At 44.5% G+C, this 21,954-nt stretch overlaps 1 protein-coding gene across 2 annotated transcripts; it reads right to left on the minus strand.

The window, feature by feature from the left end:
* Nucleotides 1-1,939: 1,939 nt before the first annotated feature.
* On the minus strand, nucleotides 1,940-20,977 carry LOC122482900 (caspase-12-like). 2 transcript variants are annotated; one of them, XM_043579202.1, is made up of 13 exons: nucleotides 20,610-20,977; nucleotides 19,455-19,704; nucleotides 18,110-18,172; nucleotides 17,799-17,951; nucleotides 16,013-16,261; nucleotides 14,665-14,727; nucleotides 10,573-10,664; nucleotides 9,989-10,162; nucleotides 8,872-9,106; nucleotides 8,324-8,470; nucleotides 5,409-5,518; nucleotides 4,899-5,018; nucleotides 1,940-3,692 (listed from the first exon to the last, which is right to left on the minus strand). In XM_043579202.1, the coding sequence occupies exons 2-12, from the start codon at nucleotides 19,660-19,662 to the stop codon at nucleotides 4,920-4,922; spliced, it is 1,593 nt and encodes a 530-aa protein (XP_043435137.1). In that variant the 5' UTR covers nucleotides 19,663-19,704; nucleotides 20,610-20,977; the 3' UTR covers nucleotides 1,940-3,692; nucleotides 4,899-4,919. The 2 variants fall into 2 exon arrangements, with proteins under 2 accessions (XP_043435137.1, XP_043435138.1); XM_043579203.1 differs by lacking the exon at nucleotides 19,455-19,704 and having other exon boundaries at nucleotides 20,610-20,864.
* Nucleotides 20,978-21,954: the final 977 nt, after the last annotated feature.

Below are 21,954 nucleotides of genomic sequence, written 5' to 3' on the forward strand. Positions count from 1 at the left end.
GGTACAGGTCATTTGACGGGAATTGATGAGAGGGTATGGGGAGAACAGAATGGATTTGGTGATGAGGAGGTAGAATTGGCATCATTGGTGATTGATTTGCTATCGAAGGAGAAGCAGAAGGTAATTAACATGCAAAGTGAGGTTCTGGCAAGGACAAGTGTGTGCTTGGAAATGCCAGCCGTCGACACAATGGTTCTAGAAAGGGGAACAGGGTGGCGTGTGTTTTGGTCCGTTTGGGCTGCTTTAGTAAAATAGCACAGCCTGGGTGGCTTCTAAACTGCAGAAATCTACTTGGAAGTCTGAGATCGGGATGCCGGCACATTCAGGTGGAGCCCCAACAGAAGTCTCCTTGAGTCTTCAGGTGTGGGAAGGGGCCGGGGAGCTCTCTGGAGCCTCTTTTATAAGGCGCTAATCCCATCCATGAGGGCCCCACCCCCTGACCTTAAACACCTCCCAAGGACCTTCTCATACCATCACACTGGGCGTTAAGATTTCAACATATGGGGGCACCTCGGTGGCTCTGTCAGTTAAGCATCCAACTCCTGATTTTGGCTCAGGTCATGATCTCAGGGTGGTGAGACTGAGTCCTGTATTGAGCTCTGCACTGACAGCATGCAGCCTGCTTGGAATTCTCTCACTCCCTCTGTCTCTGCAACTCTCTCTCTCAGTAAACAAACAAACAAACATTCTTAAAAGAAGATTCCAACCTATGAATGTTGTAGGGACACAAGCATTCAGACATAGCAGTGTGTTTTAGATATCTATTTACATAAGCTCCGTGTATGTAGTAAATACTTCTTTTTCGCCGTGACATTCTCAACAGCTCCTATTAAATCAGGCAGAGAACAATCATACAGACACTGTATATGGAAGGTAAGATGTTTGTGAAGGAAAGAATGCATTTTGAATTTTTACCACACAAATAATAGATGTTCCCAAAGAAGTACCTAGACAAAAAGGAGTAGGTTTGATAAAATATGAAAAAAACTCATCCCCAACTAAACCAAAACCTAAGTTTTGTATCGCCGAGAAAAAAAAGGTTGTATTGCGAAGCCATTTGGGAAAACATACTGTATATTTTATCTCCGTAGGTCCCCATCATGATGATTTTAGATGGATTCATTCATCTAGTTGAAACTTGAATGTCTGCTCTGCGCCAGGCACGGCTCTAAATTCTGTGAATACTGTCACAAAGGAAACAGAGTCACCACCCTCACGGTGCTTATATTCTCATGGAGTGATATGAACATATAAATAGTAGACAAATTACGTAGTGTGTCATAAGTAATCAGTACTGTGGAAAAATCAAGAAGGGTGAGGATGTTGGGAGTATCAGGGGCAGGAGAAGGCTGGCTGGGTCATTTAGACAATTGAGGACACTGATAAGGTCTTAACTTAGTGAAACCCCAGGAAGGGCAGTAGTAAGTCATGCAGTTATGGGGTGCAAGGGGTGATTGGTTTAGGCAAAGGGGTTAGCAGATTCTGAGATAAGAATGTGCCTTTCAGGTGAGAGGCACAGTCCCGGCTGGGCTGGAAGCCAGAGAGGTGGCCCAGTTAGTGGTTCCTGTGAGTTTCTGGTAGACCCGCCCCCCCCCCCCCGCCCCGTAGACCTGGTGGACAAGAGGAAGCACCAGTTAACATTTAACTTGTTTGCAGTGACCTATAAGCGTGGGAAGAGATACTTAGCTGGTTTAGAAAGCAAACAAACATCAGAATAATTTTGACTTTGGGCCTGAGAAATTAACAAGATAGAGTACACATCGTGCTGATGCAGATATAGGAAAATGAGCCATAGTGCATTCAGCTCAGGGGGAGTGCACATTCAGACAATTTTTTGAGCTCTACCCTACATAGAAAATTCGAATTTTAATGCTTTTGACCCTGTCATTTTAGTTCTGAGAGTTTATTCCAATAGTATTATCAGAGAGCAACTTAGAGATATATTTAGGAGGAAAATTTTATTATAAAATTGCATAAGATAACACATTTGGAAATTACTGAACTTAATAAAATACATTCTAATCCATCCATTAAATTCAGTATTAGGCAGGGGCACCTAGGTGGCTCAGTCAGTTGGGCGTCTGACTTGGGCTCAGGTCATCTTCTCACAGTTCATGGTTTGAGCCCCGCGTCGGGCTCTGTGCTGACAGCTCAGAGCCTGGAGCCTGCTTCGGATTCTGTGTCTCCCCCTCTCTGGCCCTCCCCCACTCACACTGTCTCACTCCCTCTCTCAAAAATAAACATTAAGATTTTTTTTTTAATTCAGTATTAGGCAGCCATCAAATGTGGAAGCAATCTCGGGCAGAGACAGTCAAAGGGACCCAATATCTGCTTTTTCCGCATTTCTTAAGAGAAACTCCCAGGGGTTTTTTGCTAGGAATTTGACACATGGAATAAATACTTCATTTCTCAGCTTCTGCGCAGCTGTTATTTTGGACCCAGTGGTGGTTCTTGGTTTATAGGAAGAGAAGACTTCCTGAAAGGGAGGGGGCCTGTGTCTGCTGGTTCTTCCTCTTTCTTGCTGACTAGGCTGCACTTTTTTTGACCTTAAGAGCTGTAGCTCCAACAGCTGGAGATGTGACCTTCCGAATATAAGGGGCTGAGTGAAAAGGGACAGGAAGGAGACTACCCAGCCCCCAGTCAGCCCTTGATCTCCTTCCCCCACCCTCTTAAGCTTAGGCTATGTATATTACTGATGCTTCACATCTCCCTTTAATCCTAGATGGTAATTTTGAATCAACACAAGTGCAGGTCATAGAGTATCTTACACAGTTAGCTTTCTAAATTCATCTGTGAGTTTGTGTATATAGAGAGACAGGAAGTAAGACCACAGGATGGAAGAGAGAGAACATAAATCATTTCATGGAACTTGATTTTCACTTCCCTCTTTGTCACTTTCAGTTCTAAAGGGATATTTTTACATAATCTCCATGTTCTCAAGATTCAAACAAAATAAAGTTTTTTTTTGTTTTTGTTTTTGTTTTTTTAGTGATTATACACATTGGCTTTCATCTATAGTTTGAAAGTTAATGAGTATACAGATACAGATATGTATGGGTACTTTTTAAAAAAAATCAACATTTTGATAATAAAAAACATACTACTAAGAAATAAATTCACACTGGCCTTTGTGTATGTTTTTAGGAGAACTCATAAGTGAACTCAGGGACAAAGATTTTTCACATTCTAGGAATCAAAAAAAAATACTACTTGTAGTTCATTAAAAAATATTATCAAAATATCCTATGGCCAAGTTAGAAATGAGTCAAAATAAATGAGAATTCAGTCTATAATGTAAATGTCCCAAGTCAAATGTTAGTAATAGTCTTCCAAATGGAGAGTATGTGAATGATCCTTTATAACAGAGAAGAGTTTATCCCGAGAATATGATCTTTGCCTAATACCAGGACACCTATTAATGTAATCACTTATTCATTAAATATTTTTTAAATGTTTTTCTATACTTAAACTTTGTTTTGCAACAAAAATGTTTTACCCTTACAGTAACGTGAGAAAACAAACAAAATTTTTTAAAAATGTAGTAAGTACTAACTCAGCAACAATATGGCATTGACTTTCACTTGGCCTTGGTTGAAGGTGGGAATTTGGGAAGTTTCGTATAAAAATATTCACGAGCAGACATTGCCCTTTTAAAGTAGTAGGTTCGTCGAGTACATAATGGCCCAGTTTCCCTGGAAAAGTAGAGAGAAGGAAACATAAAGAAAGGGGTTATAGGAGGTAAGGCATAAGCAGAACTGATGCCTACCATGAGTTCTGCCTTCACAAAAGGGCTATGGGCCTGTCACCCCCAGAGGGGGAGGTCCGCACTAGGGTATCATTGCCTTGGTGCACACCCAGCAGCCTCCAACTGACACTGGTACAGGCAGTCCTCATCACAAACACAGGAGGAATGAAACTCAGCCAAACTGACTTCTCTGGGAGGACGCCTCACGCCAGCTGTATATGAACATCCAGGTTTTTTTGTGCAAGCTTCAGAACTAAATATCTTCCACTCAGTAGGTAGGTCCTTGAGAGACATTAAGACTGGAGGGAAACATTAGACTTATAATTTCTTATAATTTCGTATGAAACCAGGGTTTTCCCAAGGGTCATTAAGAACATGGGGACGATGGGAATGCAAGCTGGTGCAGCCACTCTGGAAAACAGTATGGAGGTTCCTCAAAAAATTAAAGATAGAACTACCCTATGACCCAGCAATTGCGCTACTAGGTATTTATCCAAGGGTTACAGGTGTGCTGTTTCGAAGGGACACGTGCACCCCCATGTTTATAGTAGCACTGTCGACAATAGCCAAAGTATGGAAAGAGCCTAGATGTCCATCGGTGGATGAATGGATAAAGAAGATGTGGTGTATATGTAAACAATGGAGTATTACTTGGCAATCAAAAAGCATGAAATCTTGCCATTTGCAACTACATGGGATGGAACTGGAGGGTATTATGCTAAGTGACATTGGTCAGTCCGAGAAAGACAAATATCACATGACTTCACTCATATGAGGACTTTAAGAGACAAAACAGATGAACAGAAGGGAAAGGAAGCAAAAATAATATAAAACCAGGGAGGGGGACAAAGCATAAGAGACTCTTAAATATGATGAACAAACAGAGGGTTACTGGAGGGGCTGTGGGAGGGGGGATGGGCAAATGGGTAAGGGGGCATTAAGGACTCTACTCCTGAAATCATGGTTGCACTATATGCTAACTAATTTGGATGTAAATTAAAAAAAAAATTAAGAATTATGTTGAAAAAAAAAAGAACATGGGGACAGGACAGTACTACGCAGCTACACCCTGTCACTGTCCTCCATTCTGTCTGTATTTGACACACAGGCTCTGAGCAGGGAGCTCCCAAGTCCACTTCTTGGAAGCATTTACCTGAGATGCTGTGTATGAGTTTTAATTCCCAGGGAAGAGGTAGAAATATCGTGTCATGGAGAGTCTCTCAATCGTGGGCATCTGGGTAATTATATTTGGAGTCTCAAATGAATATTGAACCTAAGGCAGGAAAGAAAATCTTTAGATACTTCCTAAAAGGGAAATCTGGACTTCTCTCTCAGGAGTCACAGAATTTGTGGTATGTTTTAAGGCTGTGGCCAGGGGGGTATACACAGAATAAACGTTTAGCTTTTCCTTGGCTATAGTACATCCATGCATGATGGAGTATCCTCAAGCATTTTCTGAATAAACAAGGCCATCAGAATCAGAGAAACTCACACTGGTTCCGTGCAATATTTCCCCAAAACCTCCTCTTTAAACAAACATGGAGTACAGGAAGGAATGCCAAGATGGCCTAAGAGCTTTCAGGATTCCCCACCCACCCACCCACCAAAAAAAATTGAGAATGGTTGCACAGTGATGACATTGAAAAAAACAGAAGACCTGTACCTTTCGGAAAATCTCCTCCAAATGATGACAACAAGAATACATTTTGAAGTAGCGGATAAGATGGGAAATGAAGACAGAGCCATCTGTGTTCAGTCTCCAGGAAACGTTATCTGCAAATAAAAGGTATTAAAATACTGGGAGATGTGGCCTTTGTGTTGTGTGTGGAAGACTCTTAGAATCAGAGCTTTTGGGCATAGTTTGATTTTAGTGCTTTGGAGGAGAGAGAAAGGCAAAGCTGGGACCTCCAGTGTCCCCAGGAGGCCCAGAGAAAACCGTCGTGGACTCTCAGTCATCAACCCTGTTCACGCTCTTAGAGCCAAAGTTACCTGCCTCGGACTGCAAGTAGTGGAAAAGAAACTAATTCCTGTCGTGCCATTCTGGACCTCCTCTTCGTCTGTTCTGTTTTCTCCTGGAATATTTTGCTTGTTTTTTATCGTGAACATCTCTTGAGCTACCACTTTTCGTGACCATTGCAATGTGATCAAATCTCTCCCATCGTCAAAAAGCTAATAGTCTGACGGTCACTTTTTCTGCAGCTCCCTTCCTGTTCCTTCCTCCTTTTAATGGTTTCATTCCTCAGGTTTGTCTCTCCCCACCGTCTTCACATCCTCCGAGCCCTAGCCCGCTCACCCGTCTGCTGTCTCCCCCCACCACCCTGACTTTACCAAGTCACTTTCCCCAAGGCCATTCATGGCCTCCACATCATTCAATCTCATGGTCACTCACTGGGTTTCACCTGATCTCTCTCATTCAAATCAGAAACTGGCCATAAGTCCAGTGGAGGCTTTCTTGGTCACACTGACCACACATACATACCCTTACTTTTCTTTCTTATGCCCTGATAGGAAACTTCCTGAGCCCAACTTGCAAATACTCTGCCTCCCAGCTTGACCTCTACCATCCACAAGCCTCAACTTTGGGATCTCGTCTCCGTCTGTTCTCTGCTCCTGTATAATTTCATCCATTTTTAGACTACGAGATATAATTCTCAGCCACCACCTCCCGAATCCTGGTGCCATTCTCTTTTCGGAGGTACACAGCTTTGTAGCTCTCTCTGTTTCATCTGGAAATATGCCAAAGGCATCTCACACTTTCTGGCAGGATTCCCGTTTTAATGAACGCACCATGACCATCCCTTGAGTCCTCTGTGTCATCCCTTCTTACTCACCTGCCACATCCTCCCAACACTGGGTCCTAGACATTTTATACACTAATTCCTTCTGGATTCAACAGCTGTGTCTTCCCGAGACTGCCGCTACCAGCCGTGGCCAGTAACCCTGCAGTAGCGTTTTAACCCGCCTCCTGTATTTCCTGCTGTACTGTAATCCATTCCCCACAGAATCCCCGGAGTAGTTACATAAAAATGATAATCTTACCATTTCATTGCTTAAGTTTCACCAAAACTTCCTGTTACTATTCGTATAAAGTAATATTAGTAATAAAGTATGTAAACAGAAAAGACCAAATCCTTCCCGAACCTATGAGGCCCCAAACCGCATGACCCCTCCTGACCTCTCCAACCTCCCTCTCAGCACTGAGCCCCAGCTCTGTGCTCCAGATATACTGGCCCAGTTTTCCAGGCTCCTTTCTTTCCCAGGTCCTCTGTGCTTTTTCTGTCTGGAATGTTCCTCGCTTACCCTTGACATAGTTAACTCCTTCATCTTTCAACACGTTTTTCCTCAAAGCACTTAGCACAGTCAAGAGACAGTCAGTATCTACTTGTGAGACGTGGGTGTCTATTTTCCTGAGTGAACCTCTGCCTCTCTGCTCCGACCATATGCCCCATGAGGTTCGGTAAGCACATCTGCTTCGCTTGTGGATCCTACACCCTGTGCTCACTCCACCTTAGCGGGTCGTTACGTGTGCAAAAATGAATGCAAGAACTTTACACGTTAGACTTTATCTCCTCAAGTAAGCTAAAGAGTCTCTTAGATACATACCAGCCCACATATGCCTTCTTAACTTCCTTTAATTGCTAAAAGTACAGAGCTCTTCTTTCAAATAAAGTTTTATTTAAACTCCAGTATGTAAAACAAAGAGAAGTAGGACTGTTCCAGGTACGGAGTGGGTGTTCCCTGCACAGCCTTCTCCTGTCAGACGACCCTCAGAGGGTCCTCCAGTCCCTTGCTGCTCATGTGTGGCCATGGGCGGACAGCACTAGCCTCACCACAGGGTGTTTTGAAAGGCACCGTCTCGCCACCCCCCCCAGACCCACTGAATCAGAACCCTGCCTGTAATATCGTTCCAAAGGGATGTCTGTGCACATCGCAGTTTGTAATCACTGCAGTAGAGGACTTATAACTGTGGCTTTGTAAACAAGATTCTTGAAATTGCCCTGGTTCTCTAAATCACCCCAATGTCGTGGGTGACTGTTAAATAGATTTTCTGCAGGTTTGACCACGATCAGCTCGGTATATCTTGTGTTTCTATCTCCTACTTTGTCTTTGCTGCCAAAGGAGGATTTTCAGTCTTGGCTGCATGATGCTGAAGTCAGGCATTTGAATATTAACTAATTTTTTTTTAGATTAGAGTCAAATAATAATGTAAGAGGTTCTGGAATGTGTGAAGAAAGTACTACAGTTTTACTGATTACCTGTTTAATTGCTAGCAGGTGATGAGGTGGACCAAATCATGTGCCATTGCTGTCTGAACAAACAAAAACAACTCTGATTTATAGTTAGACTATTGTAACACTGGATCCTCATAAAACTCCGGTTTATTTTGAATGTTTCCTCCAAAATGAAGACTTCTAGCTTTCTAGTTATAAAAACCTCCGTATTTTAAATCTATTCTCTGCCTAAAATCTATCATGAAGGAAGAGATGTTTTTCAATCAGCAATCACATAGGATCACAGCCAGGCCTGTGATCTGGAAACTAACAGGAGATCGAGAAGCTTCTCTCTGAAGTCACTTACGTGGAGTCGAAGATTTGAAAGCGATGAAGTCCTTCTCCACATGGGTCTTTCGTACGGCATCACTGAAGATGTAGGGTGCTGAGGGCTGGTTTTCCGGCCATGCACAGGCTTCGCCCACATCTGTCACCCAGACGGCCCCGTTGCCTTCTGGGAGAGACACGCTTGTCTTACAAAAGATGTTACAGACCCAGACACACAAAATGTCTCTTCACCCTTATACCTTTACTTCAATACATTTCCATCTGGAATTTATTAAGAATGCCAGTATCTTCCTGATAGAAAAACTGCCTCACTGACTGGAAACTACACAGAGGCCACTTAAGTTTAGTAGAACCTAGTCCCAGATGATCGGGACACGTGCTGTTATTCTAGCGTACCTAACACTTGTTCAACGACGATACAGGCTTCGTATCTTTCTGGAGCAGACCAAAGTGCCGTTCTACAGTGTGGTTTCTCTCCCTCAGCCCTGGGAAGGCGAAGGCTGGACACCATGCTAATCACAGAAAAAAGTGGACGGCCACCCCCTGCGTCCCCCAGCTCCAACTCACTGCCTCGGCAGGCCTGCATGATGATGACCTTCGGTTTGTCTTTTAGGTTCCTGCAGTTGCGATTGTTGAAAATCTGGAAGATGGTGTCGTCGTGAAGGACATCTGGCTCTTCCTCCCTGTGCTTTGTCCCACAGATCCCGTCCAGGATGCCGTGTGACATGAACACGAGGAACGTGCTGTCTGAGAAGCGGTGCTCTGGGCGGGCGGCAAAGTGCTTCAGCTCGACCTTCATTTCCTGAAAGAGTTTCCAGACTTACCACCTGGGAGCTGTCTGTGTCTACTTTGTGCTCACACAGTACATGGACTTTACACGCACACACTCAAGAGGGAGAGAGAGCAGAAATGGAGTGATCAGACGATTTGGACAGAGTGGAATTGTATGAGAAATTACATTCTGACATACAGCCAGAAAGCTGGATGTATAGAATGGAAAAGCAGGGTTTTTTTCATACAGCGTGTAGCCCGGTGGTGTTCAGTAGATCCTTAGACTGAGGGAGACGCTAGGAGGTGGAGTACAGGGAGGGACATGTGAGGTGACGGGTCTCCTGCCAAAGGCTTTGCTTTTCACAACCGTGTTACAGGCTGCATTTGCCCTGAGTTTTCATTAAACAAAGAGTGAGACAGAGACAGAGATGGAGGGACTGTTTCCACTGGCGTAGAGACGTGAACAGATTCCTTGCTAGGTTTAAAATGGTTTGTCTAAAGCCTCCCGTGGTATTTTTTTGGACAAAGCCAGAATCACAACTTCTTCTGTGTATGTATGTGTGCAAAACTTGTTTTGTTTTGTTTTTTAACCGCCTACTTAGCTTCACATTCAGACACACGATACTGAAATTATAAAGGCCTCAGAGTGGTGTCTCACATAGACTATCAAGTGATGAGTGTCTCCCAAACTGAGAGCATTAGCAAGAGCCAGCCTGTTTAGTGAACTACTGCCATCTAGGTCTTGGCCTTCAGAGTGTACATTGGGAGAGGCTGGGGTGCAGGATGCCTATTCTAGAGAAATGCAGTTTCTGTAACGTGTGCTCCGTTCTGACAGCCGCCAAGGAAGAAGTCCAGGAAGGAGATGAAAGGAGGGACACTCATCCCAACTCATCCCACTCTCTGGGGCCATTACCTGAGCGGTGAGATTTTCCTTTATAACCACTGAATATCCAAGGTTCTCCAGCAGATCTCGCATCCCCGAAATGTCATTTTCACAGCCTTCTCGCTCAGAAAGATAATCGAATGTTCTATTGCAAATGATGAGAGCCAGGCGCATTCGGCTCTTCTTCTCCATCACTGGATAGATCTGCAGTTAACCGACACAGAGTGAGTTGCACCCAGCCTCCCACTTTTGCCTCCAAATCCTATGCAAAATAGGCCCTTACAATTAGAGATTGGATGGCTGGAGGACTTGGGGATGGAACTAGGGATTCATGAACAAAGCACCAGACTAAAAACGTGTAGTAGTTCTGAGTACACACTCCGGAAACCTTGCTTCGGTTCACTGGTGGCGAGGAGTTTAAAGTATGTTTGAGGACGGGATGAAACAGACAGGAAATCTGATGTAAGGGCCCCTTAATTAGATAACATGATTGAATAGCATCCTGTGCCTTTGGGGCTGATCCTAAGGCATCTGTAGCAAGAACTGAAATTTCCAGTGAGTTCCATGTTGTTTGAGTGGACAACCTTGTGTGCCCCTATTCCAAAGTATATTACCTCATGTGCCATTACTGTCTTTGGTTCCTTAAAATGGATACAAGGACAAAGCTTCAGCACATTGATTTGGGAAGCCTGGGTTACCTGAAAAACTACAAGAGAAAAAATGACTCATTAAGGAGTAGCACCCACTGTCTGGCAGTCACGAGGATCTTTTCACCGGGCTCTCATTCTTAGGAAATGCTCACCGCCATCCCTTCAAAAGGCTTAATAAAACAACAACAAAAAAATCATTTTGTATTACAAATGACAAAAAGAGAAATCTTCATACTACCATCTTTCTTTCTGCTTCTTACCCCCACGGACAACTTTTGTTTTTGTCAGTGGTCATGGCATTGAGTAACCTTTCAATCCCCGTGCGTTAGTCTCACACAGACACAGTACCTAAGATTTGGAAGGAAGCCTAATGTTCATGTGGCCTGGTCAAGTGATTATTCAGTTATTTAACTCCACTAAAGTATCCCTACTGTGCACATTATTACCACCAGTGCAGTGTCTCCACTAACAGAGACCCTGCAGAATTCTAAAGCATTTTGACCAATTCTGAGGATCCTGGAGTGTGAGCTTTCAAAGCACTGATGTATATAGTTCCTGCATTGGAACCATCGAGACAAATGTCTCCTTCCTTTTCCCATGAAAGCTCACTAATACTTCTATGGCTTCTCTCCTCGTGTTTCGATCACTTTATGTAAATGTGCCCCTAAAAACTATGATAATAATAGCTCTTAATTGTGCTTGCTGTATGGTAGGCTTCATTAGGACAGGGAAGATGTGTTTAATCTCTGTATTTCCTATGCCTAGAATGATTACCTGGCACAGATGAAGAGCCTACAACCACTTATTAAGGAGTAGTTACCTTCCAATACTTGAAAATAGCTACCAGGCATCTTTCCCTTTTCTTGTTGCAGTTTTCCCGTAGGGAAACAAGCCTTCCGGTCCTTCCAGTATTGCTGGGTAAGAACAGTTTCATCTTCCGAACCAACGGGTCTGTTCGTTTTCCCGCATGTCTGCCCACCTTCTGTCCTTCCCCTCCTGTGACAAAGGACGGCACATTCTTCCTCCTGGCTGAGGGTAGAGACTGTACTTACGTTCCCACTCGATTTCCTCTCACCTGCGAGAACTGTACTCGGGTGATTCCTCGTCCCCGTCTTCTGCATCATCGGTACCCCTTCTTGCCCCTGCTGTGCTCTCCCTGCTGGCGTATCACATGCCTTGATATCCCTTTATCTGTTACGCACTCTGCCCCTGCACTTAGTGTCCCATCCAGCTATTGTGTTTCCCCGCTCTGCTTCTCAGTACAGTTCGTTAAAGGTGGCATCTCTTTTCACTATTTTCATCTCTCATTCTCTTTTCTTCATGCGGTAGACACTGACTGTCATTTTCAACACTTAAATGCTTGAGATTGAGGTCACCACTGGCCACCTGTTGCTTCTTGAGCATTCAAACGTGGTCGAGCACACCTTCCTCCTTGAGCAGGGTTCTCCAGGCTTCAGAGGCTCTGCGTGCGGTAACCGTCCTCTCTCAAGCTGGATGCCCTTCGCCAGCCTTGCGCTTCCTCCACGCCTCCCAGAGTTGGGTCTTTCTACATTGAACCCTCTAAGATGTTCTGTCAGCATCTCTCCCCAGGTGGCCTCTTCCAGACACGTCATCCTAAATACTGTCTACATGCTGCTGAATCCTGAGATTTACTCCCGTGCCTGGTCCCCCTGTGAACAACGCGGCTGAATCTACCTGTGTATTCAACATGTACCCTTGGATGTGATCCAGGCAACAAAGTAAATGTGTAGAGAGAAGGACTCCTGATATTCGCCCACTCCTACAAATAGGTTTTCCCTCAGATTTCTCTCTACTACAAGTTTTTTGCTATCTCAGTTCCTCACACCCTTCCCCTAGTTGCCTACCCAAAACACAGAATCATCCTTGGTTCCTCCTCTTCCTTATTTAGCCCACAGCCAGTCCAGGATAGTTTTTGTTGACTCTCCATCCCAGAGAGCTCCAGATTTGACTACCTGAGATCTTCCCTACCATGACACCAGCCGAAAGCTATGATCTCTTAACTGAAACATTTGAACACATTTGACCTTTCTGATGCTGTGCTGGTTTATCACTCCTCCACCTAAAAACTTCTGAGGGCCTTTCTATTGCAGATACAATCCCGATACTTTCCCACTTCCTAAAAGGCTCTAAACAGTATGGTAGCTCCAAGCTGAGACTGTCACAGCTCCTTCTACCGCGTCCCTCCTAATCTCCTACTCTCCCATCAGATTGATCTTGGGACACGGCAAGACCGTTTCTGACTGAGAGCTCTTGGGATTGTTTCCTCCTTCCCTGCAAGGCCTTGGCCTCGGAGTATGACACATTGTCCCGAATATCACGTCAGATGAGTTCCCGTAGCTCTTCATCCTGGCCCACATGCCTCGCCTCTTTCTCTTCTCCATCCCCCGAATTACGCTTGTATTTTGGTCATTCTTACTATATAAATACCTTCACTGCACTGTAAACTCCATAAAAGCAGGATCTTTATTTATCTCGCTTCCTGCTATAAACACAGTGATTAGAACAGCATATGTAGGTTTTTGGCTAATACATGCATATATATGTATGGATATATGAGTAGATAAGACAGTGAATAAAGATGGCAAAATGTTTATGCCTTTGTAATCTTGTCCAGAACTTCTGAAAACATGCTAATCAAAACACAACAGCGCTATCACTCCTTTCTAGATGCTACGATTCTCGAATGTGGTTCAGTAACTCATCAGTTTCTTTAGTGATCACACGGTATATGTGACCAGTCTTGTTGTGCTTTTCTTAATGTGTTTCTTTTCCCTTTTTTATTTTATTTTTTTACATTTTATTTATTTTTGAGAGAGAGAGAGAGAGAGCAAATGGGGAAGAGGCAGAGAGACAGGAAGACACAGAATCCGAAGCAGGCTCCAGGCTCTGAGCCATCAGCACAGAGCCCCATGTGGGGCTCAAACCCACAAACTGTGAGATCATGACCTGAGCCAAAGTAGGACACTTAACCGACTGAGCCACCCAGGGGCCCCTTAGCGTGTTTATCTTAACCACATCCTTGTTCTATTTGCAGTTGTTAGTTGAGATCTCTTTGATGTTTTATTTATCTTGATAGATGTTATTAATCAATCTCATTTAAAAATAGGAGTCTCAGCAAAGTTGAGGGAATTCCACCGGGGAATGTGGTTAGTCAGGGGCAATGATGGGCTCAGTGCAGAGATGGCTTGTGTTTTATTCCAGCTCTCTTTCTGTTGCCCAATAGGGGCCTCTCTGTCTGCCTCAGCTCATCTAGTGTCACCACGTGTCCATGACGCTGCCTGTCCTAGGAGAACCCATGCCTACGACCCCCAGCCTTCTCCCCCAATTCATGATCTTCACTTTCACTTCCAGATTCTCATAAGTGGAGAGCAGGGATGTAAGTGTTGACCTTGCTTGTGACCTGGGGGTTGTGAGGAAGTCAGAAATAACCCAGAGTTTCTGGGGCACCTGGGTGGCTCAGTTGGTTGAGCGTCCAACTTCGGCTCAGGTCATGATCTTGCAGTTTGTGGGTTTGAGCCCTGCATTGGGTTCTGTGCTGACAGCTCAGAGCCTGGAGCCTGCTTCCGATTCTGTGCCTCCCTCTCTCTCTCCCCTTTCCCTGCTTGTGCTCTGATTCTCTGTCTCTCTCAAAAATAAATGAACATTAAAATTTTTTTTTTTAAATAAATAAATAACCCAGAGTTTCGGAACCGATCTCAGTGGTCTTTCCCCTGTGACATAGGGCCTCTGTAATGTAGGGCCTTATCCTGAGTGAGCTTTGAGGGTTTCCAAGAGCCATTTGGTTTGGTGGCTTCCACTATAGGGAGAGCCAATGCCTGGGCTGACAGCATTTTTCTTTTTCTTCACTTTGTTCACATTTACTTCAGATTCCAAAGTGGAATGAAGAAGAAGTTAAATATCAATGCTCTTCTCTGTAGATTATTTGCAGAGATGGTAACTGAAAACTCAGGTTTCCTAGCTCCTTATTGCAGTGTCTGTGGACACCTCTAGAGGTCTGGAGGTTTTCATTGTGGTGTGAGATTTGAAGGCACTTACCTGTTGAGGAGGAAAATGACTTGATTTTGCCAGATTCATCCTTCTCATTTTCATCAAGAATTTCTGAAATAATCGAAAAGAAGATTTGTTAGCAGACCTAAGTTTCTAGAACCTCCATACTTGAAACTCTTTCCCTCACGCTCACAAGTAAATGACTCTGTTCAGCGTGCGCCTTCCCTATGAAGCATGGGAATTTGGCTCGTTTTCTAAGCTTCAGCTTTGCTTCCTAAGGCCTGTGACTTTATGCCAAGTGAAGGAGGAGGCAGAGGTTCCGTGAAACAACGAAGGGCTCATTATGCTCCTGCTCATGTGATTTCAGGAATAATCAAATTCCTTAATCACAGTTTTCTGCAATAGCATTTTTCGTTCTGAGGAAGGAAAGTGTGCATCTGTGTAAAGTTAGTCTTTGAGTAACGACAGAATAATCCCAGAAGGATGTTGCAGGCTTTGAGAATATCCTCATGTGTATATTATACTGTAGAGAGGGACAGCAAACTGTGGCCTGCAGGCCAAACTCCCTCCACACCAGTGTTGGCCAATAAAGCTTTATTGGAACATACTCACGCTCACTTTGTACTTATTGTCTGTTGCTAATTTTATGCCACAGCATCAGATTGGAGTTACTGTGACAGAGAACGTTTGGTCGTAAGTGCTTAAAATGGTGACACTTGACCCTTCGTAGGAAAAGTGTGCCTCCCACGCTTCAAAGACATATTGATGTGCCACGGCCCCTTATGTTCCCTCTGTACTCCTTTAACAAGGACAGATCTAGATGCTCAGAGATTTATGCCTTGGGCTAAGCCACACGTGAGCAGACGATGGTGGATTTTTTGTTTCTATGGAACATTTCACATCTGGGAATAGGTCTCGAGTCCACAGCGTATGGCCAGTGTCCCACAGACTGGCTAAAGGCTGTCCCAGAATTTCCTAGAGCCCGAGCACCATTTACGCATTGAACAGACGTTAACTCAGCACCCATTATGTGTCAGGGCTCGTTTCCAGGAGCTCGGGCTACCTTGTGGACGAAGCCGACACAGATCTATGCCTCATGGAGTTTATGTGTTAGTGGGCGAGACACGGCACAGTGACTGAGAGAGGTTATGGAATGATTGAAGGTGACAGATGCTGAAGAGAAAAGAAAAGGTGCAGCAGTGTAAAGTGATTGCAGATGCTGGCAGAGGGTCTGGGGCGGACCGGGACATTTTACAGTCTTAAGTACGATAGGCAGAGAGGGGACTAGACATGTGGGTAGTTGATTCTCCACTTGCAAATAGAAATAAGAACACAGAGACCGCATAAGGAGAGCAGATACCAATGAGTTACCTGTCCTTTGACTTCAGATACTCACTTATAGTCGCCTCGCTCTTGGAACTGAAGAAATGGTTCTTTAGCATTTTGCCCACCATTTGAGTTTTCTCAGTGAGATCACCAACCAGGCCTTCAGTCTTATCCACAATGACATTCACTGTTTCCCCTAGTGTTTGTATCTCTCGTTCTTTTAACACCTTCTTTTCCTTCAGGTCCGCAAAAAAGGTACCAAGCATGCCATGGGCAATCCCCTTTTTGTCATTGACCAGATCTTGGGGTGATTTCTTGTCTGTGAGAACAATAAGATTTTAAGTATGGAAAGGACTTTGGATGTCTGATTCTAGGCCCATGGGTCTCAAATTTTAAAATGCAAAAGTATCTGAGAGCTTGTTAAGCAGAGCTCCTGGAGCTCATTCCTGGAAATCTGATTTGGTAGATCAAGGTAGAGTTTATTATTTTTATTTCTGTCTGTTTTCGTCAACTCTCTGTCCAAAGGTGCTCAAGATTTGACCATGTGACAACTTCCCTACTATGGCAACACCAGCCGAAAGCTATGATCTCTTAACTGAAACATTTGAACACATTTGACCTTTCTGATGCTGTGCTGGTTTATCACTCCTCCACCTAAAAACTTCTGAGGGCCTTTCTATTGCAGATACAATCCCGATACTTTCCCACTTCCTAAAAGGCTCTAAACAGTATGGTAGCTCCAAGCTGAGACCGTCACAGCTCCTTCTACCGCGTCCCTCCTAATCTCCTACTCTCCCATCAGATTGATCTTGGGACACGGCAAGACCGTTTCTGACTGAGAGCTCTTGGGATTGTTTCCTCCTTCCCTGCAAGGCCTTGGCCTCGGAGTATGACACATTGTCCCGAATATCACGTCAGATGAGTTCCCGTAGCTCTTCATCCTGGCCCACATGCCTCGCCTCTTTCTCTTCTCCATCCCCCGAATTACGCTTGTATTTTGGTCATTCTTACTATATAAATACCTTCACTGCACTGTAAACTCCATAAAAGCAGGATCTTTATTTATCTCGCTTCCTGCTATAAACACAGTGATTAGAACAGCATATGTAGGTTTTTGGCTAATACATGCATATATATGTATGGATATATGAGTAGATAAGACAGTGAATAAAGATGGCAAAATGTTTATGCCTTTGTAATCTTGTCCAGAACTTCTGAAAACATGCTAATCAAAACACAACAGCGCTATCACTCCTTTCTAGACGCTACAATTCTCGAATGTGGTTCAGTAACTCATGAGTTTCTTCAGTGATCACACGGTATGTGTGACAGGTCCTGTTGTGCTTTTTTTAACGTGTCTTTCTTAACCACTTCCTTCTTCTGTTTGTGCAGTTGTTAGTTGATCTCTCTTTGATGTTTTATGCATCTTTATAGATGTTATTAATCTCCTTTAAAAATGTGAGACTCAGAAAAAAAAATGAGTCTCAGAAAAGTTAAGATAATTCTACCTGGGAACGTGGTTAGTCAGCGGCAGTGATGGGCACAGTGCAGAGATGGCTTGTGTTTTATTCCAGCTCTCTTTCTGTTGCCCAGTAGGGGCCTCTCTGTCTGCCTCAGCTCATGTAGTGTCACCACATGTCCATGGTGCTGCCTCTCGTAGGAGAACCTATGCCTACGACCCCCAGTTCTCCCCCAGTTCACGATCTTCACCTTCACTTCCCGATTCTCAGGAGATGGAGAGCAGGGATGTAAGTGTTGACCTTCCTTGTGACCGGGGGGGAAAGTGAGGAAGTTAGAAATAACCCAGAGTTTCTGAACCTATCTCAGTGGTCTTTCCCCTGTACTGTAGGCCTTACCCTCAGTGAGGTTTGAGGGTTCACATGAGCCAGCAGGTTTGGTGTCTTCTACTATCGGGGGATCCATTTCCTGGGATGACTCAGCATTTTCCTCTTCTTCACTTTCTTCATTTTCTTCACTTTCTTCATTTTCTTCACTTTCATCTTCATATTCTGAAGTAGAATGAATGACAAGTTAAATATCCTTGCTCTTCTCTGTAGATTATTTGCAGAGATGGTAACTGAAAACTCAGGTTTCCTAGCTCTTTACTGCAGGGCCTGAGGACACCTCTAGAAGTTTTTGTCGTCGCATGAGATTTGAGGGCACTTACCTGTCGAAGAGGAATATGACCCGCTGTTGTCAGAGTCATAATTCTCAATTTCATCAAGAATTTCTGAAATAATCGAAAAGAAGATTTGTTAGCAGACCTAAGTTTCTAGAACCTCCATACTTGAAACTCTTTCCCTCATGGTCACAAGTAAATGACTCTGTTCAGCGTGCGCCTTCCCTATGAAGCATGGGAATTTGGCTCGTTTTCTAAGCTTCAGCTTTGCTTCTTAAGGCCTGTGACTTTATGCCAAGTGAAGGAGGAGGCAGAGGTTCCGTGAAACAACGAAGGGCTCATTATGCTCCTGCTCATGTGATTTCAGGAATAATCAAATTCCTTAATCACAGTTTCCTGCAATAGCATTTTTCGTTCTGAGGAAGGAAAGTGCGTATCTGTGTAAAGTTAGTCTTTGAGTAACGACAGAATAATCCCAGAAGGATGTTGCAGCTTTGAGAATATCCTCATGTGTATATTATACTGTAGAGAGGGACAGCAAACTGTGGCCTGCAGGCCAAACTCCCTCCACACCAGTGTTGGCCAATAAAGCTTTATTGGAACATACTCACGCTCACTTTGTACTTATTGTCTGTTGCTAATTTTATGCCACAGCATCAGATTGGAGTTACTGTGACAGAGAACGTTTGGTCGTAAGTGCTTAAAATGGTGACACTTGACCCTTCGTAGGAAAAGTGTGCCTCCCACGCTTCAAAGACATATTGATGTGCCACGGCCCCTTATGTTCCCTCTGTACTCCTTTAACAAGGACAGATCTAGGTGCTCAGAGATTTATGCCTTGGGCTAAGCCACACGTGAGCAGACGATGGTGGATTTTTTGTTTCTATGGAACATTTCACATCTGGGAATAGGTCTCGAGTCCACAGCGTATGGCCAGTGTCCCACAGACTGGCTAAAGGCTGTCCCAGAATTTCCTAGAGCCCGAGCACCATTTACGCATTGAACAGACGTTAACTCAGCACCCATTATGTGTCAGGGCTCGTTTCCAGGAGCTCGGGCTACCTTGTGGACGAAGCCGACACAGATCTATGCCTCATGGAGTTTATGTGTTAGCGGGCGAGACACGGCACAGTGACTGAGAGAGGTTATGGAATGATTGAAGGTGACAGATGCTGAAGAGAAAAGAAAAGGTGCAGCAGTGTAAAGTGATTGCAGATGCTGGCAGAGGGTCTGGGGCGGACCGGGACATTTTACAGTCTTAAGTACGATAGGCGGAGAGGGGACTAGACATATGGATAGTTGATTCTCCACTTGCAAATAGAGATAACACAGAAACAGCATAAGGAGCGCAGGTAACCAATGAGTTACCCGTCCGTTGACCCGAGATACTCACCTAAAGCCAGCTCGCCTTTGGGACCGAAGATACTTTTCACTAACATTTTTCCTACTATTCCCGATTTCTCATTGAGACCATCAATCAGGCCTTCAGTCTTATCCACGATGAGGTCCACTCTTTTCCCTAATGCACGTAACTCTTGCTTTGTTAACACCTTCTTTCCCTTCAAGTCCTCAATAAAGTCGTTCACCCTATTGCCGGCCATCCCCGTTTTGTCGTAGGGCCGGACCTTGGGGTGATGTCTTGTCTGTGAGAACAATAGGGTTTTAGGTATGGACAGACTTTAGATATTGGATTCTAGGCCCATGGGTCTCAAATTTTAACATGCAAAAGAATCTGGGAGCTCGGTAAATAGAACTTCCTCATTCCCAGAAATCTCATCTCCGTGATCAGGGTGGAGTGTGTTATTTTCATTTCTCCCAACGTCTCAGATCATGGCAAATCTCCTTGCCCAACGACCACACTTAGAGTAGCACCAGTCGCCTTCAAGATTCTGCTCTTTTACAGGTGGAGAAAGTGAGGCTCACAGAGAGAAAGCAGCCTCACTAACTAGCTTGGTGATGGCTGACTCAGTTCTATCTCGGTGTCACCTATGATCTCTTTACTTCCTGTCACTTTTATCACTACTCATTTAAAAACCTGCCATCATCAATAGTGTACCAGTAAAGCACGGACATATCAGCATCTAGGAAAGGACCCCTGTGTGTGTTCTGAGGAAGGGCTGCAGGGTGACTCTGGCCTCAGAGACTGAGAGAACACAGTGTGGCTGGTTTGGTCCCTGCTGTTCATGAGAGGTCACACGGGGAGCAGAAGCATGGAGGAAATGAAATGCCCCATGGACGGCCCCTCACCCTGCTGAGGACACTCGTAAAACGGGTAAGAACTCTGAGTGTGAGTTCACAGAAAGGGCTAAAATCGCAGCAAAGTGTTAAGAAGATAGCTCCAGATTTTTTACATCTCCTTCCTTTTCCTAGAAGGTCTAACTTCTTGCCTAAAATACTTCGTCTGCTCGAGTACCTGCCACCGTGCCCTGAGCCCCAGTCCCTTACGTCCCCAGGGTACCTCGCGAGTCCCCCTTGTCTCCCCCACTCCTCGTCCTCCTGTAATTCCCTCAAACACGGCCATAAACGATGGAAAACTGGAGCCACTCACCGGCTGTTGCTGCTGAGGCTCTCTGGGCAGGAAAAGGAGTGAAAATGAAAGCAGCCTTCTGTCTCTGCTCTTAGTGGATTGGCTGCTATTACCTAAATCTAAACGGGAAACTACAGCTTTTCAGGTTCCTTTGTCTTTGCAAAGAAAGAATTTGACCCGTCTTCTGATCTATACCTTATTTCCTTTGAAAAACAGGAAGCAAAACCTGACTTTTCTTTCTTCTGTCTCACAGTTGCTGTGTTACGTGTTGCAGTGTATTTTTGACACAGTTAATAAGTCAAATAGACCCTCGTTTGTCTCAGTGCCATCTGTCAGCCACCCAATGGCAGAGAGGCCTCACTGGACGGAGGTCCACTCAACCCCTGAATGACGTGTGAGTTTGCGAGGTTTAACTGGAGCTGGAAAGTGACACACAGAGGTACTCCCTGTCACTGTTTTTAAAAACCCAGATAAGCGATCTTTTTTCTTCTCTTGTTCCTCATCTGCCCGCTTGTCAGTTCTGGGGAAAATGTGTATATTTCTCTTGGTTGACTCTTTTACTTAAAATTAGAGTTTTTTTGTTTTTTTGTTTTTTGTTTGTTTGTTTGTTTTTAATTTTTTTTTCAACGTTTTTATTTTATTTTTGGGACAGAGAGAGACAGAGCATGAACGGGGGAGGGGCAGAGAGAGAGGGAGACATAGAATTGGAAACAGGCTCCAGGCTCTGAGCCATCAGCCCAGAGCCTGACGCGGGGCTCGAACTCACGGACCGCGAGATCGTGACCTGGCTGAAGTCGGACGCTTAACCGACTGCGCCACCCAGGCGCCCTAGAGTGGTTTTTTTTTTAACATGTGTTCGCAATTGCAATTAAGTAACACAGTTTTTATGAAATGAAATAAGATCATCCACCCAAATAGTCTCACACTACGAAGTAACCCCAGTATATGCTTAGCTCGCATCATTGAAAGTTTTGTTCCTGTGCTTGTAAAAAGCACTCAGTACAATACTGATTTTGTTGATGGCCTGCATCTCCAGTCTCTTTGAACCCTTTGCTCTGACTGGTAGCTCACCTACGACTTGGTCTTGCCATCATGATGCGGTAAATGGACACCGCAACTCTCTGTGCCCGGGTCTTCAGAGGCATGGCACTCTTCCCCCTCTTGGACACCTGGGCTGGGTTGCTAGAAGATGACAGACGTCACGTGGAGAAGAGCCCAGTGGCCCCGGACAAGCCATCGGAGACCAGCTTCAGGCTTCCAAAGCCAGACGTTTTACTAATACATAAACGATCCCAGAAATGTCAGTAGGTTCCTAGCCTGTGTGCTGGTGATCTCAGACAAATGGAGAATCCCAGAGACGAGAAGG

The sequence above is a fragment of the Prionailurus bengalensis genome, chromosome D1, assembly GCF_016509475.1.
Source record: "Prionailurus bengalensis isolate Pbe53 chromosome D1, Fcat_Pben_1.1_paternal_pri, whole genome shotgun sequence".
Classification (NCBI taxonomy): Eukaryota; Metazoa; Chordata; class Mammalia; order Carnivora; family Felidae; genus Prionailurus; species Prionailurus bengalensis.

Bases quoted from the DNA above. Each gene is read 5' to 3' on its own strand.
- LOC122482900 (XM_043579202.1), bottom strand. From the start codon at position 19,662: ATGGCCGGCAATAGGGTGAACGACTTTATTGAGGACTTGAAGGGAAAG. The intron at 10,665-14,664 runs GTAAGTGCCTTC...TTTCTCTTGTAG, and splicing joins GTCATTTTCCTCCTCAACAG to TTTTTCAGGTAACCCAGGCT. The intron at 10,163-10,572 runs GTAATATACTTT...GGTTAACTGCAG, and splicing joins AGACAGTAATGGCACATGAG to ATCTATCCAGTGATGGAGAA.